The sequence below is a fragment of the Rutilus rutilus genome (genome assembly GCF_951802725.1).
Source record: "Rutilus rutilus genome assembly, chromosome: 17".
In the NCBI taxonomy this organism is placed as follows: Eukaryota; Metazoa; Chordata; class Actinopteri; order Cypriniformes; family Leuciscidae; genus Rutilus; species Rutilus rutilus.
In genome coordinates this window covers 36,274,648-36,291,383 of record NC_140230.1, presented here as the reverse complement: position 1 = coordinate 36,291,383, position 16,736 = coordinate 36,274,648, and the positions used below count along the sequence as shown (strand labels likewise).

Genomic DNA, 16,736 nt, shown 5'->3' with positions numbered 1-16,736 from the left:
GCACACAAAAATAACGAGGACATTTTCAGTAACCGAAACTAAACCGCGTCTCCGCGCACTGAAAGGCTGTCACTCAGCGCGCGGTCACACTGTTACGGCAACACACGGTCTCTGAGTCAGTAAAGGATTAGTTCACTTTCAAAAACATTTTTGCTGATAATTTACTCACCCTGATGTCATCCAAGATGTTCATGTCTTTCTTTCTTCAGTCGAAAAGAAATTAAGGTTTTTGAGGAAAACATTCCAGGATTTTTCTACACAGAATGGACTTCAATGGCAACCAACTATACCGATGTTCAAAGAAGGTTCAAATGTCCGTCTCAATGCAGCTTCAAAGTCTCGACACGATCCCAGTCGAGAAATATGGGTCTTATCCGGTGAAACGATCGGTCATTTTAAAATAAAATTAAAAATATATATAGAGCCCTTTGAAACGGCATTGATTTGAACTTCAACTCTGGTTGCCATTGAAGTCCATTGTGTGGAGAAAAATCCTGAAATGTTTTCCCTCAAAAAACTTAATTTCTTTTCCACTGAAGAAAGACAGACATGGACATCTTGGACGGCATTGGGGGGAGTAAATTATCAGGAAATTTTCATTTTGAGGTGAACTAATCCTTTAATAGAGACCAACGGATATGACTTGACCTCAAAGACAGACGCAGGTAATCGCACGCGCTCAGTCGATCAGTGCAAATCCATGAAGCCTCCGTACAAATCACCATGATTAACAGTTGTTAACTTATTTAACATTCAACACACATGCACGAAGGTCAAAACAAGGAGGGTATAGCCTTATGAAAAAGAAAACACGCGAACATCGCGGATACTTGCATTCCTGTGCGGTTAGCCTGTCAGTAGCGCGGTGCTACAATATTGGTTATCACGACACCCCTATTCACTAAACAACGAATGTGCTTTTAACACGGACATTTAAAAGGATTTTTTTGCTTTAAGTGATAGGCTAGGACTAGGTGAGTGAACTTATATTTATATTGTCTATAGAAGTGAACAATAAAGCCATATTTAAGTAAAATTGTGTGCCTCCATTTTAAAACCCACCAGCCGCCACTGAACATGTCATCAGGAGTTGGACTTCAGTTGGTCAAGTTGATTACAAAGCGGTTGAAAGCCTCTGACCCGCCCGACGTACATGTGAACAGCACAAGCCAGATGGAAAGTGTGTTTTATTCAATGCACAGCGTTAGATAAGCTTATCTAAGGGCCACATTGTGGGCTAATCTCAGAGAAGCGCACATGACTGGCAGTGCCCGTCCCTGTAGGGTCCGTTTAATCGATAACCGGCGCACACCTGAAGCCGTGTCATCCCGACCTCGCTCCACATGAGCTCAGTGAATCTGCAGATCCCTGGAAGTCTGAATCAGGCTCAGGGTCACCGCTTTCATTGATGCGTGCAGATATTCACTGTAATCAAGCAAACCGCATCTTTTCTTCCCGGCACTCACGCTGATACTGGGATGAGCTCCGGTGTAATCAATCCACTCTCTCCGACTGTTTCCAACATCAGTCTGGCAGACGAACAGGGAACAAAACCCTGGAAAGATGTGAAGTCTGTGAAATGTGGAGCTTAAACTTCAGAACAAGATGCTTGTTCAACTCAGGAAGGTCAAAGGTTTGGGGTCGGTGCGATTTTATGATGTTTTTGAAAAGTTTCTTCTGCTCATCAAGGCTGCATTTATCTCAAGAATCAGATCAAAAATACAGAAAAAATGTGAAATATTATTCCAATGTAAAATTGCTGTTTTCTATGTGAATATATAATAAAGTGTAATTTATATCCTGGGATCAAAGCTGAATTTTCAGCATCATTACTCCAGTCTTCAGTGTCACATGATTTTTGTGGAAACTGATGCATTTTATTCAGGATTCTTTGATGAATAGAAAGTTTAAAAGAACATTTGAAATAGAATCTTTTGTAACATTAATGTCTTTACTGTTACTTTTGATCAATTTATTGTATTCCTTGCTGAATGAAAGTATTGATTTCTTTAAAAAAAAGAAAAGAAAAAAAAAGTAAAGAAAAAAAACATACTGAACCCAAACTTTTGAACAGTAAATACAAAAAATAAATAAGTAAATTCACCTTTATATAGCACTTTATATACACAATAGAGATTGTTTCGAAGCAGCTTTACAGTGATTTAAGTAATGTTGCAATAAAGTGCAATTAAATGCAAGCATAAATTTATTTGTTCTAACTTTTTGTTATTCTTTTACTTGATTTATTTCATGATATAGTATTGATTTACTTTGCTGTCCACTACATTTTATTAAAGGTATTTCATTTGAGTCAAATCATTTTAAGTGGCATTTCAAATCTTTTTTTTTTTTTTTTTTTTCTGGTTGACTATTTTTGACTGTCAAAATGCCGGCGGACACAGAGACAGTGAGTTGCTCAAAATCTCTCTCTTTAGCAAAACTCTGTGTACACACACAATGTTCTCAATGCTGGAGGTCATGTGTAGAGCCCCTGCTGAGACTTCCAGCACAGATTCATGTTGTGTCGAGGCTTCTTAGTGTTTTAAAAATAGCGATTTTGATGCTATCATAGTCGTGCCCCAAGCACTCCCATTCACAAGGCAATTTGACCGAAAACGAAAATACTGTCAAACTTAAGTGGCGTTTCCATTCTAATTATGCTTTCAAACCAAAGTTTGCCTCGGGTAGATTCACAAAAAGAGCCTAGGCTGCATTTTGGCGAGAGTTACGCCTTAAGTTATTGGGCAACTGGCGAACGCATGCTGGGATTCGACCCCATCTGTCTATCATTCAGAACTCAGAGCCTTGCTGTAGTGATACTGTACTAGACTAGTGGCTTTGCATTATTTTGATTCTAGTATTGATCCTGAAGTACAGGTGCGTTTGATTCTAGTATTGATCCTGAAGTACAGGTGCGTTTGATTCTAGTATTGATCCTGAAGTACAGGTGCGTTTGACTCCTCTACATGGAGAGAGAAGTTCCCTGTTCAACGTGATCCGCCTGTTAACTCCGTCTCATGGATCACACTCGCCGCTCATCAGTCATTCGGGCGCATCAAGCGCACGGTGTGTTTCTCCTGCATGATGAGTAATGGGATGTGGAGAAGTGCTGCCGAAGGAACGTTTCTTACGCCGCCTCATGATTTTCTGTTGGTTATTCCCTGAAGTTTAACGGATGACATTACTCGGTTTCCTTTGTATTGTGATCGTCTTAAAAATGGAAGATAAGCTGAAAGGCTGAGGTTTGTTTTTGTTGGAAATATTTGCCTTTCTACAGCACTGTGTGAAGTTATCTACCTAATAAGTGTGTGTGTGTGTGTAAGTGTGTGTGTGTGTAAGTGTGTGTGTGTGTAAGTGTGTGTGTGTGTAAGTGTGTGTGTGTGTGTGTGTGTGTGTGTGTGTGTGTGTGTGTGTGTGTGTGTGTGTGTGTGTATATATATATTTCACTTTTTCTTCTGCTGTCATTTGGATAAATGAATAGCTGTAATGTATTCCGCCACAGAATAAAACATTTTAAAAGATAATTTCGACATCTCACAATTGCGAGTTTATATCTTCCAATTCTGACTTTATTTCTCAGTATTGTGAGTTTATATCTCACGATTCTGACTTTATTTCTCAGTATTGTGAGTTTATATCTCACTATTCTGACTTTATTTCTCAGTATTGTGAGTTTATATCTCACTATTCTGACTTTATTTCTCAGTATTGTGAGTTTATATCTCATGATTCTATCTTTATATCTCAGTATTGTGAGTTTATATCTCACTATTCTGACTTTATATCTCAGTATTGTGAGTTTATATCTCACTATTCTGACTTTATTTCTCAGTATTGTGAGTTTATATCTTCCAATTCTGACTTTATTTCTCAGTATTGTGAGTTTATATCTCACTATTCTGACTTTATTTCTCAGTATTGTGAGTTTATATCTCACTATTCTGACTTTATATCTCAGTATTGTGAGTTATATCTCACTATTCTGACTTTATATCTCAGTATTGTGAGTTTATATCTCACTATTCTGACTTTATATCTCAGTATTGTGAGTTTATATCTCACTATTCTGACTTTATATCTCAGTATTGTGAGTTTATATCTCACGATTCTGACTTTATTTCTCAGTATTGTGAGTTTATATCTCACTATTCTGACTTTATATGTCAGTATTGTGAGTATATATTTCACTATTCTGACTTTATATCTCAGTATTGTGAGTTTATATCTCACTATTCTGACTTTATATCTCAGTATTGTGAGTTATATCTCACTATTCTGACTTTATATCTCAGTATTGTGAGTTATATCTCACTATTCTGACTTTATATCTCAGTATTGTGAGTTTATATCTCACTATTCTGACTTTATATCTCAGTATTGTGAGTTTATATCTCCCGATTCTGACTTTATTTCTCAGTATTGTGAGTTTATGTCTCCCGGTTCTGACTTTATATCTCCCAATTGCTTATGAAGTCAGAATTGCGAGATGAAAAAGTCGCAATTACCGGTTTTATTTTTTATTCTGTGGCGGAAACAAGATTCAATAGTTATGCAAGTAAGAAAAAAAATCGAATTTTCTGCAGTTTTACATATTGTCGTGTTGACATTATTTGTCAAGTTTGAACATTCAAACCTGTCACTGTAATCAAAATGATCAAACAGATGCTTTTTAATTTTATTTATTAGATTTAAAAGCCTATCAAGAAGTACAATCCAACATTTGGACTCATACTGACTAACCCCTACCTAGTGATTTTAGCACATTTTATGCGTAGATAACCATTTTAGCACAGTTCATTTTGACATTTACTTAATTGCTAGAGAGTATTTTTAAACTATTTAGACCCAAAATTTTGATTACAGGCTTTCAAACCTCTGAATATAATAAAATGAAACCACTTCTACATGAACATTCAAAAGTTTGGGGGCAATTACTTTTTTTATTTTTAAATGACAGTAAAGACATTTATCATGTTTTAAATGATTTTATTTCAAAGAAATGCTGTTCTTTTGAAATATGAAGTAGCCTATAAAATATCAAGCAGCAGCAAAACTGTTTTCAACATTAATAATCATAAATGTTTCTTGAGCATCAAATCATCACATTATACTGATTTCTGAAGGATCATGTGACACTGAAGACTGGAGTAATGATGCTGAAAATTCAGCTTTGATCACAGGAATAAAGTACACTTTACTATATATTCACATAGAAAACAGCTATTTTAAACGAACGATTTCACAGTATTATTGATCAATTGCAGCCTTAAAAGAAACTTTCCAAAACATTCGAACGTTAGTGTATTAAACTCCTCCATATGAGGCTATGTGACAGTTTTAATTGAATTGTTAAATGAGTGGGTTCACTCACACGCATAATGTCTTGCAATACCATAATTAGCATGAAGAATAGTGAAATTTCACTTAAACGACTAATCTACTTTCCTCTAGATCTATTCTCAGCTGAACTAGAGTGCATCCGTACAGTAGCTGATCTCAGGCCTGCTCTTATCACGCCAAGTGTATCTCCGTCTGTATTGATTCGGGCCTCGACAGCATTAGGGAGCGATATTTCATACGCCGGCCGGAGAGATAAAGCAGAGTCTCTGAGCAGTCGTCCTTGGACAACCGACAGCCGTTTGCTTTCTGGTCCTGCTATATCTGGGCTTGTTAGCGCTCCGCTCAGCCAAACAGTTCAACTGTGCTAACAAGCAGCATCTAACGGCAAGGTCATCCGCTCAGAGTGTGTGTGTGTGTGACCTCTTCATGACTCCTGACACCAAACCGACGAGGGTCCAGGAGATAATTACACAGCCACCAGTGGACCAGGCCAGCGCAGAAAACTAATACACACTCGCTGCCACGGATGGACAGAAAGGCGTAACGGTTCGGCTGCAAAGCGAAAACAGTAATAATCACTAGTCGAGATGGAAATAATTGCAGGTTAACTATAGAGGCCTCCAGATTGCGAGCAAATTGTTCTTTTTTTTTTTAAGCCACATCTGATGGAAACAGCACTGACGCAGAACCCAGGAGAAACAATAGCCGTTTGCTTTATTGGCAAGACCAATATTTTTACATATTGGCAAAGCATTCTGAGTGTTGCTGAAGTCGATCAGCAGAATCTCTCGAACAAAAGAAATGATTCAGAGAAGCTGGGCGATGAAACCCAATGAAACGCTCCTTATGTGACAGTCGGCAGGAGAAACCACCAAAGGAGAAACGCACTTCAAGAGCTTCGAGAGGCGGGAGGAGAAATATGAGTCAGTGTATGAAAGTGAATGAGAGATTCAGTCGTGAACGACACGCCACTAATCTGAGTGTCATTGTGCCAATCAGAAAGGACAACCGGCGAGTCATAAGCAGTCTGATCCACAGATACGTGACGCACTAATGACACAATTATAGGCTACATCAAGATTAGAATTTTTAGAACAAAAGCAAAATCATTGGAATTAGTTTGGATGTCGTGGCAAATGCAATGTAGTGTGTAAGGCAAGCAATGAAACATGCTCCCATTATATTCAGCATTTATGAGGACAATATGCAGCTGACCCTTCGCTAAGCCCCGCCCCTTCTTAGTTACTGTTGCTACGGCTGACAAGCTTTCGCGCCTGGCACGTCTCTTACAGTATATATGCACCGGTGTCAGACATTCCCGTGGAGGTAATTAGTCATTTTTGGCGAACAGGTGAAATATCTGAGAGAGCGAGACAGAAGCGAGACACTTTGCAATGATAACATGATAACATTCTCCCGCTTATATTGTTAGCGCGCCAGGCTACCGCTCACACGTCGTGGAGCAAACGTAGGTGTTTTTGATAATCCTGTCGACGTGAATGGGGCGTCCCATACAGCTTGATCCACGCCCCGCATTTCTCCCCGTGGGTTTTAGGTTTCGGGAAGGGAACAAAATCCCCCCCTTCCAAACTTTTAGGAGACAGATTTGCACAATCCATACACACAACGCCTCGGCATGTTTCCCTCGCTCGAAAGCTTGCCAGACCTCCCGCGCCTAGTTACGGTTGCTAAGGGGCGTGGCTTAGCGAAGGGTCAATTGTCTAGACCTGGAGTTTCCAAACATTTTTATCCCAAATGATTCCCTTTGCAAGGGATCAAAATACCCCCAAAAATCCCTTCCTAAAAATCCAAATTACACAAATTAAGTCTGGGTTTAATGTTCTTAAGGTCTTAAAGTCAAAAATAAAATGACTAAAACTTCTCTGGGAAAGCACATCTTTTCTCCATGCACTTAATGATAAAAAAAAAAAAAAAATTATAATAATTAAAATTAAAACAAATCCAAAAAAACAAACAAATAAACAAAAAAAACACTGTTGCATGTACTTACCATAGCATTAACAGTAAATTATGCATAATTACATGCAATTAACCCTCAACCAAATCCTAACCCTACCCTAACCCTATAGTAAGTACATGTAGTTAATTATAATTACTCAGTACTTAAATATATAATTACACTGTAACAATGACACCTTAAAATAAAGTGTAACCAAAATGTAGTTACATTGTACTTCCTGAAATAAGTGCTGAGTAATATAAATGAACTATATGCACTTACTATAGAGTTGTTTAGGGTTTGTTACTTGTATTTATGCATAATTTACTGTTATTACTATAGTGAGTACATGCAGTAATGTGTAACTGTCACTTTAAAATAATGTGTTACCAAAAAATTAAATCATCATCATCATCATCATCATCACTTGCGTCCGCAGTTTGAGACGCCCTGGTTTAGACACAGCTTCGTTTATCACAATGGGAATGTTTGTGAGAATCAAACAGTTAAACTGTAGATTTGCAGCGACAGCTTCAGTAATTACAGCCGGAGCGCTCGAGTACTTCTGCGTGACTCCCAAATAGGAGCGGTTTTGTTTTTCACGCCGCTAAGAGGATCATAGGTGACCGTTTAGTCACTGTCTTGATTTAATGATGTGTAAAACAGCAATTAATTAATTCAGGAACAGCGCTCGCAGTTTGCTTCGGGTGTGTGTGAGAGACATAAACTACAGTTGCCCCACACACAAAGTACGTATTTTAATGCAACTTCTATTAATCAAAACGAATCGTGAACATAAAATAAAAACAAAAAAGCAATTCCCCTTTTCACAGCTCTCTCTCTCTCGCTCTCTCTCTCTCTCTCTCGCTCTCTCTCTCTCGGCCTGAAATCAGTATGTGATGGTCTAGACCAGGGGTTTCCAAACATTTTTATCCCCAAGGGATTAAAAATATCCCATCCTAAAAATACAAATTACTCCAAAATTAAATAATTGGGTTTAATGTTCTAAAGGTATTAAAGTCAAAAACTAAAATAACTAAAAATTCCCTGGGAAAGATTTATTTTGCACATTTTCTCCATGCACTTACTGATAAAAACTAGGATAAAAAAAAAAAAAAAAAAAATTAGATTACACTATATTTTAAGGTGATGTACTTACTGAAATAAGTACTGAGTAACATTAACTACAGTCATGCTCAGAATTAATCATACCCCTGGTAAATATGATCAAAAATGGCTGTAAAAAATAAATCTGCATCGTTTATCAAAACATTTATTTCATAATGTGATTTACCCCCCACTTTCAATTCTTTTACTTGAATAAAAGGTTTGATTTTTGCCCATTTTTTGAATGAAAGATCAAAAGGATAAACGATGCAGATTTATTTTTTACAGCCATTTTTGATTATATTTACTAGGGGTATGATTAATTCTGAGCACGACTGCACAATACTCACTATAGAGTTAGGATCTGGGGTTACACTACTTTCAGGTGTCACTAGCCGCGTTTCCATTACCCTTCAAATTACGCAAACTGAAATTGCGCATTGAAAATGCGCCCGATGGAAACGCGTAATTTTCACAAAAACTCCCATTTATCGCAAAAAAGTTTTCCCGCTCGCATGAGGAGGTTTTTCAGGCAATTCGAAAAGGAAATATTTCGCAAAACTGCAATGGAAACAGTTTTTGCGCATTTCCAGGTCAGCTGACGTAGATGAGGCGGTGTGTTTGGACAGAATACGAGACAGAGCTCTTTATTAAACTCATAAAAGACAAAAGAATTACAGGAATAATGGATTCTAAACCTCAAATAAATGCCACAATCAAGACCTGGAAGCAGAAATGAGGGAGAAACACCCAGAAACTCCTCATATGAGCCGCTCACAGTATAATAAGGGTCGTTCCTTACCATTAATGATTGGATAACACACATACGTCTCCTTTGATTTATAATAATGGCCAGTGCAGTGGCCGGGATATAGTACATAAACCTCCATTTTGGAATTATTTTATTTATCACGCGAGAAAAAAAAAAAAAGTTTTAGTCGCATAACATCGGTTAATGGAGACGCCGTCATTTCGCAATAGTTTTTTGTCGACATTTAGAAGAAAAAAAAAAGCAACAGTTTTGCGTAAATCTGTAATGGAAACTCGCCTATTGTTACAGTGTAATTATATGTTTAAGTACGGAGTAATATTAATTAACTACATGTACTTAGGGTTAGGGTAGGATTTGGTTGAGGGTTATTTGCATGTAATTATGCATAATTTACTGTTATTACTACGGTAAGTACATGCAACATATGTAACAAGGACACTGTAAAATAAAGTGTTACTGGATTTGGTACCTGTGTAATTATGCATAATTGACTGTTATTACTATAGTAAGTACATGTAGAAATGTATAACTGTCACCTTAAAATAAAGTGTAACCAAAAAATTAAATATCATCATCATCATCATCTCCACTTGCGGCCCCAAAGTAGGTATTTTAATGCCATTTCTATTAATCAAAATGAATCGTGAATATACAATAAAAGCGAAAAGCAATCCCCTTTTCACAGCTCTCTCTCGCCCTGAAATCCACATATAATCCCCCTCTCTCCGTTTCCCAGAGTGCCGAGTGCAATCATCAGTGATTGACCATGCCGAGACTGTCGAGCGCCTCACCTTCGTCGAACTCGACATCGTCTTCGGTGTGTTGAGGGAACGGGAAGCAGTTGGTGATCTCCAGTCGGTCTTCAACCACCAGGCCGAGTAAAACCCCCTGGACCACCTCAGTGCCCTGGCCCTCCTCCTGGTAGTGCTTGATCATCTTCAACACCACCTGCACGCACACACACACACACACACACACACAGCACGATCAGGGACATTTCTTGTGAAACCAAGTTTGTGCCTGGCGAGGCTAACTGAATAATATCTGATGCAATTTCTCTCCCCTAAAGGCATTTGAAATGTCTGTGTGTCGCCTTTGCAGGAGCGCCGGTGAGCGGAAATAACAACATTTATATACATTTATTGCTGAAAGATTAGCGAGGTGTAACCAGGTACACAACTACACACACACACACACACCTGGTTAGCATCTCACTATGCATGTCAAACACCACGTTTCCAGAATCTACGACTCGAACACTAGCCGTACCAAGCAATTATAATAATTCATTATTTTGTTCAGTGGGTGTAAAAGAATAAGGTTAACATGCTTTAATGTTCAAAACACACATTATTAAAGGGGTCCTTGATTGTGATTGCACTTTTTTAACTTTAGTGTGTAATGTTGCTGTAAAAAAATATAATAATAATAATAATAATAATAATAATAATAAATAATTCTCCAAGTAATGCTGTAATCCAGGGTACATTACAGGTTAAAATTAACAACAGAGCCAAAGTATTATACACAACTTTTATTTGTTTTCAGATGCAATTACACTCATATAAAAACTGAAATGTTTGAAATTAAAAGAAAATTGTTCTTTCCACAGTTGAAACACTGATTAATCGATTACATGAGATATGATTCATTTCAGTAAGTTGTACTGTATCTTTCAACATTCCCATGATGTCCATGCATGTTTTTTGTGTGCTATAATTTGTAATGAAGTGGAAGAAAGACTGTACATTTACGCATCAAATCGCCACTTATTGTTTGAATTTCATAATAAAATGGACAGAACTTGAAAGCGGAGACCGTTTCTCATGCAGAGCTCAAAGATCTACGATTACTGAACGCGAGGCACTACAAATAATGTTTGATAGAGGGAAAAACTGCAGATTCATACGCTCAAATACAGCCTGCTTTAACGTCGCTATTTCCTATTTCTCTTTTTATCACTTCCATAAATCAGAAAATACTGTCAAAAGACCATATCGGTATCGGCCGATATATGTTCATTTTTAATGTTATCGTTATCGGCCTGAAAAAAAAAAAAGTGGCTGATATATTAAAGCTGATAAATAATGGATTATTTCCTTCACTGTTCACAATTATGTGTTTGAATTGCGTGAAATATGATTGTAATTACTTCGAAAAAGGAAAATACAGTAAAGTACAACACAAGTCATATCGGCTACATAATATTATAATGAGAACATAATATAATTGTGTGCTTGAAAGATGGAGACTTGTTTTTGTAATCATGCTCTCAAAAATAATAACATTTTGGATTTTGATTTATCGGCCAATATATCGGTTATCGGCTTTCAAAATTTAAAGAATTATCGTTATCGTATCAGCCAAAATTTTAATATCGGTACATCTCTAGTTTTTAGGAATAAAATGTTCTATAAAACCTTCAGAATAAGAGAATAAACTGAAGTTTGGTGTAAGAGCTGCTGATTTCAGACTCAACTCGCTTTGAGAAAGCCTTGCATTGTAATCGAAATCTCCAGATGCTAATAGATCAAATGTAATACACACTTAAGTGTATTTTGGATGTTTTCTTTCCATTGGTCTGAAAAACATGTTATGGAAGCAAAATCTGTGCATGAAAGCTCTTTCCCAATCAGACATGTTTCTAAAACACAACAATATTCAGACTTTTGCATTTTATGTGCAATCAAAATACAGTAAAAGCAGTGATCATCTCAGCGGACACTTGCTATCGGATCTCCTGAGATTGATGTTAATACCAGGCTCACGTTCACATGTGCTTTAGACGAGTCTCAGGAGAACATTTTCATGTGCAAGCTTCAATTTGCAGATTGGCAGAGATGGAAAATATCAATCTGTCTGAGTTCCCCAAGTTCGAGGGCTAAAACGCGAGATTGCTCCTCTATGCTAACATGGTACTTTGCGACCACTCAGAGCAGAAAAGCATGGAGAAAGACCTGGGGTTAATGGAAGAACAAATACACTCACTGTCTAATTAGGCCGTCTGTAAAGCCTCTCTGAATACCAATCCACCGGGGCTTATTCCGTTCTACAGAAGCAAGAACATCTTCAATCACCTTAAGAGCGCCAGCTCACTCGCCCCAAGGCATGATGGGATACATTGGCGTTTCTCAGAAGGGACACATTTCATATCACCAATATCAGATGGGGGACTAAAGTGCATCAGTACATCTGTAATTACAGGCGGAGAACGAGGAAGGTGAAGCATTTAAAGCGAACGCACATGTTTACTGATAAGAACAGCAAATCCAATTCCGACCGCAAATCACTCCTATAGGGTTCTGCGAATTATTACATGCCATTCGGTTCTAGGGCTGTCAAAATGTCTGAAAAGCTAAATTAGAATTTCTTTCTTAAATTAGCAAAATTCGAATTGTAAAGGCAATACTTGATGTTAGAGGGGGGAAAAGTGCTGTATTATCTCCTGTGTCCACAAGAGGGCGCAAGCGAGCGCAATAAGCAAATATAAATTAAAGCGTCGCATCTTTTATTGAAATGAAATATTCACTTTTTAAAGTGCATTGACTTAAAATAATAGTTCTTAAATAAAATGTCATTTCTAGAGCCTTATATAGCCTAGCCATTTTTAATAGGATGGACAGTTGAAGGAACACAACCTCGTTATACTTAAATATATTTGCTTCTTCTTGGGCTACTAAAGTGTTCCTGCAACGGGAGTATTCTCTGGCTAGAGCAGAACAGCGGAGTGTGTGTGGACAGAAGAGCACGAGAACAGCGGAGTGTGTGTGTGGACAGAAGAGCACGAGAACAGCGGAGTGTGTGTGTGGACAGAAGAGCACGAGAACAGCGGAGTGTGTGTGTGGACAGAAGAGCACGAGAACAGCGGAGTGTGTGTGTGGACAGAAGAGCACGAGAACAGCGGAGTGTGTGTGTGGACAGAAGAGCACGAGAACAGCGGAGTGTGTGTGTGGACAGAACAGCGGAGTGTGTGTGTGGACAGAAGAGCACGAGAACAGCGGAGTGTGTGTGTGGACAGAAGAGCACGAGAACAGCGGAGTGTGTGTGTGGACAGAACAGCGGAGTGTGTGTGTGGACAGAAGAGCACGAGAACAGCGGAGTGTGTGTGTGGACAGAAGAGCACGAGAACAGCGGAGTGTGTGTGTGGACAGAAGAGCACGAGAACAGCGGAGTGTGTGTGTGGACAGAACAGCGGAGTGTGTGTGTGGACAGAAGAGCACGAGAACAGCGGAGTGTGTGTGTGTGTTTAATATCACTAGTGTTCTCAGAGCATAAGCCCTGCCCGTGTGAGGCGCGCCGCTTCCCGCTCATGCTGTACTGTACTTTATTAAAAGTTTATTAATTCTGAACGTGTCGCGTCTCGCGTGTCCATCTATATTGCACCAAATGCGACACTGCACTCCCTTGTGAAGTCGATTGGATGAACGGTTCTCGAAATAATCCAGATGCAAACGGACAGACAGACACAGAGATTCCTGCCTTTAGAGAGAAGAATGTGTTCAGCCTCCTCTCTCCGAAGCTTCCAATATTCGATGTTCATTCCCGAAGCTTCGAAGCTAAAAAAATGGTATTCGGACCAGCCCTAATAATTGAATATTTTAAATTCTAATTATTTGACCGCCCTATTCGGTTCTATTAACGCTTATATTTTCCATTTCCAGAACACTGGGATCGACCAATCAGAGTCGAGTATTCCAGAGAACCTTTAGATCAATTATTTCTTGCCATTAAAGGAATCGCAAAGCCACCGAAATCATTAAGTGAACAAACTTCCTTACGATTCCCATCTTTATCCCGAAGCCACATGGAACAAATCCGCCATCATTTTCCACAACATTCATAAAACAAAACAGTGAGCCGGAGGCAATATTACACACAATTCTCCGGGTGCAAGTAACATGTCAAGCCCAAATGACCTGCCAGAGCTCACCACGTCCCAGCTGTAAAGATATATGAAGCTTTTCACAGTGCTGTTGAATTAATTATGGGTGGACTCCCTGTAAACAAAGTTACAACCTTTAAAACTCCACACAGATGGTGGTCGGACACATGGCTCCTCATTTCCACATGAGCTTCAGGCTCTATATATTGTTTTCCAGGGATTATTGTTGCTTCTTTGAGGGTTTGTAAAAGGTTTTAAGGTCAGACAGAAAAAGAAAAAAAAAGTAGAGTCAATATTCTCTGAGCTGAACCCAGCGAATCTGATCATTTCAAGTTGAGTCGTCGTGCTGGAAGAATTGTGAAAAGCTTAAATCATTCAGGAGAAGCCACACACACCTGCTTCCTCAATGAATTGAGATTTGCTTGGATGGCCAATCCAGTCGGAGACAAAATACAAAGCCAGCGGCAAAAAGGACGGCACAAACACGGTGAAACACTAAACACTGTGTGCTAACTACACGCGACGCGTGATAAAAGGTTATTCTCCATGTTAATGAGAGTGTTTGTCCTAACCAGCCGCGACGGCGACACGCAACGAATCTATTTTAGAAACGGTTTCTATTTTTCTGCGACGTCGCGCTGGAACAACAAACACAAAGTGTGTCAATGATAATCTCAGGTGCTGTTTATGTGCTTTAATGTTAAAAGCGTGTCATGTGACTCTGAATATCATTTAGTGCTCCAGCTTTGTAGCTGTAAAAGCAACAGTGGATAATTCACCTCAGATCTTGAAATTAAACAAACGGAAACAAGAACGTTCAAACTGTGAACAAACAAGTGTATTATTTGACAAAGATTGCTTTAGTAACTCAGTAGCCTATATATTTTTAATGTTTAAATGGTGTAATATTTGTGAATTTGATTATGTAGCGACTTATCCATTTTCTTGCGAGTGCCGTCGAGATTACTCTCTGGTGCCGCGAGACTCCGCCCACACACTGTTCTGATTGGCTGTGGGTTTTGATTGATTGACGCATCTCGCAGTAGCGTGGACAGACATTATTTGTCGCTGGAATCTTATCGCATCGCGTCTGGTTAGGACTGGAAAGGCTATTTTCATGGCAAAATTTTAACGACAAAAATACAAATATCATAAAAATACAATAAAACCAAGCAAACAAACAACAAATCATATACAAATTGTTTTAAATTGTGAAACGCTTAATACGACCGAGAAACATGAGGGAATGGGAATGAATATATATATAAAAGGTTTTGGAATTTTTTTTTTAAATGTTAATTACATTTAAAAAAAAAAAAAAAAAAAAAAAAATCCAAAACCTTTTCTGGCATAATCTTACTAATAAATCCTTAATACGTAGATAAACGTGAGAGAATGTGAATGTCACTAATTGAACAGTTGTAGCGCATTAAAAGCAGCGTTCAGCTCCCCGTCGCTCCGATCACAGTGTTTCATCGCTCGTTTGATTCAAAGCGATTAATGGTTAAACTAAACATGCTGTGCTAAACTGCTGCACTGCTCAGTCATGCTAATTGTTTCAGTGTCTTGCAATTCTTCGCCACTCTTTCATCAATGCAGTGATTTTATGTGCAATTTTAAAACAAAAAGCCAGATTCTTTTAAAAGTAAAAGTCAACATCATACAAGACCCATTTTACTTCTGCAATGACCAAAAATATCACAGAATAAGGAATTACAGAATCAGGCAATATAGTTAGTTGTTTTAATGGAGTTCATATTAAAGTAAGCTAAATTATACTTTATATTTAATTCAAATGCATCAATCTAATTTATTAATTCTCCTTTTTTATGCAACTTGGATACAAACCATATGATTTTTCATTAAAAATTTATAAGTTTGGCATCAGTGCACAGAAACCGCTTCACATAATGAAACATTCCAGTTAAAAACAAACAAAAAAAATATAATATAAATATAATAAAGTCTTGACAGACTTCAATCCTTTACATATAAATGATGTGGTTATTCCATGTCAAATCAACCAAATTTAGGAAACTTCCCCGACGCATATTTTTGATTTTGTTAATAGTTTTTCTGTAGAAAGACAAACATAAATAGTGATGAAAGACAAAATATTAAATATCACATTTGTACATTTGGTGCCAAATTAGAAATATGGCATTTTATTTTAACTTTACACAGAAATTGGTAAATAAAAAAATTGGTATTGGAGTTAAAAAACAACAACAAAACATTATATTAATAGAAATACATTATAAATCTGATAAAAGTGTAAATAGTGACAGACTTCAATCCTTTAGATACAAATGATGTTCGGTTATTCCGTGTCAAATCAACCAAATTTCTGAACCGTCCTTGATTTTGTTAATATTTTTTTCTGAATAGTGATGAAAGACAAAATATTAAATATCATATGTATATTGACGGAGTAATCCACTGTTGGGGGTCAAAATTACTATTTTCAGCTGAGATTTGGTGCCAAATTAGAGGGGGGTAAAAATGATTTTAGAAATATGGCATCAGGATTTTATTTTTACACAGAAATCGGTAGATCTATAAGTGAAATCTGTTGACTTCAGCAAATCTGTGTTATAACATCGCCAACAGCGGCAGTTCAAAAATTGTGGAAATATATATGATCGCTTCATTATACGTGTCGTGGAAAGAAAGTT

General features: G+C 37.8%; 1 protein-coding gene across 1 annotated transcript in view; it reads right to left on the bottom strand.

Moving 5' to 3' along the window:
- Positions 1–16,736, bottom strand: part of eif3ha (eukaryotic translation initiation factor 3, subunit H, a) — a 71,929-nt gene that overhangs the window by 48,531 nt on the left and 6,662 nt on the right. Inside the window, exon 2 of the mRNA XM_084385792.1 lies at positions 9,971–10,127. Within this exon, the coding sequence (XP_084241918.1) occupies positions 9,971–10,127 (157 nt within the window). The remainder of the gene's footprint in view (positions 1–9,970; positions 10,128–16,736) is intronic.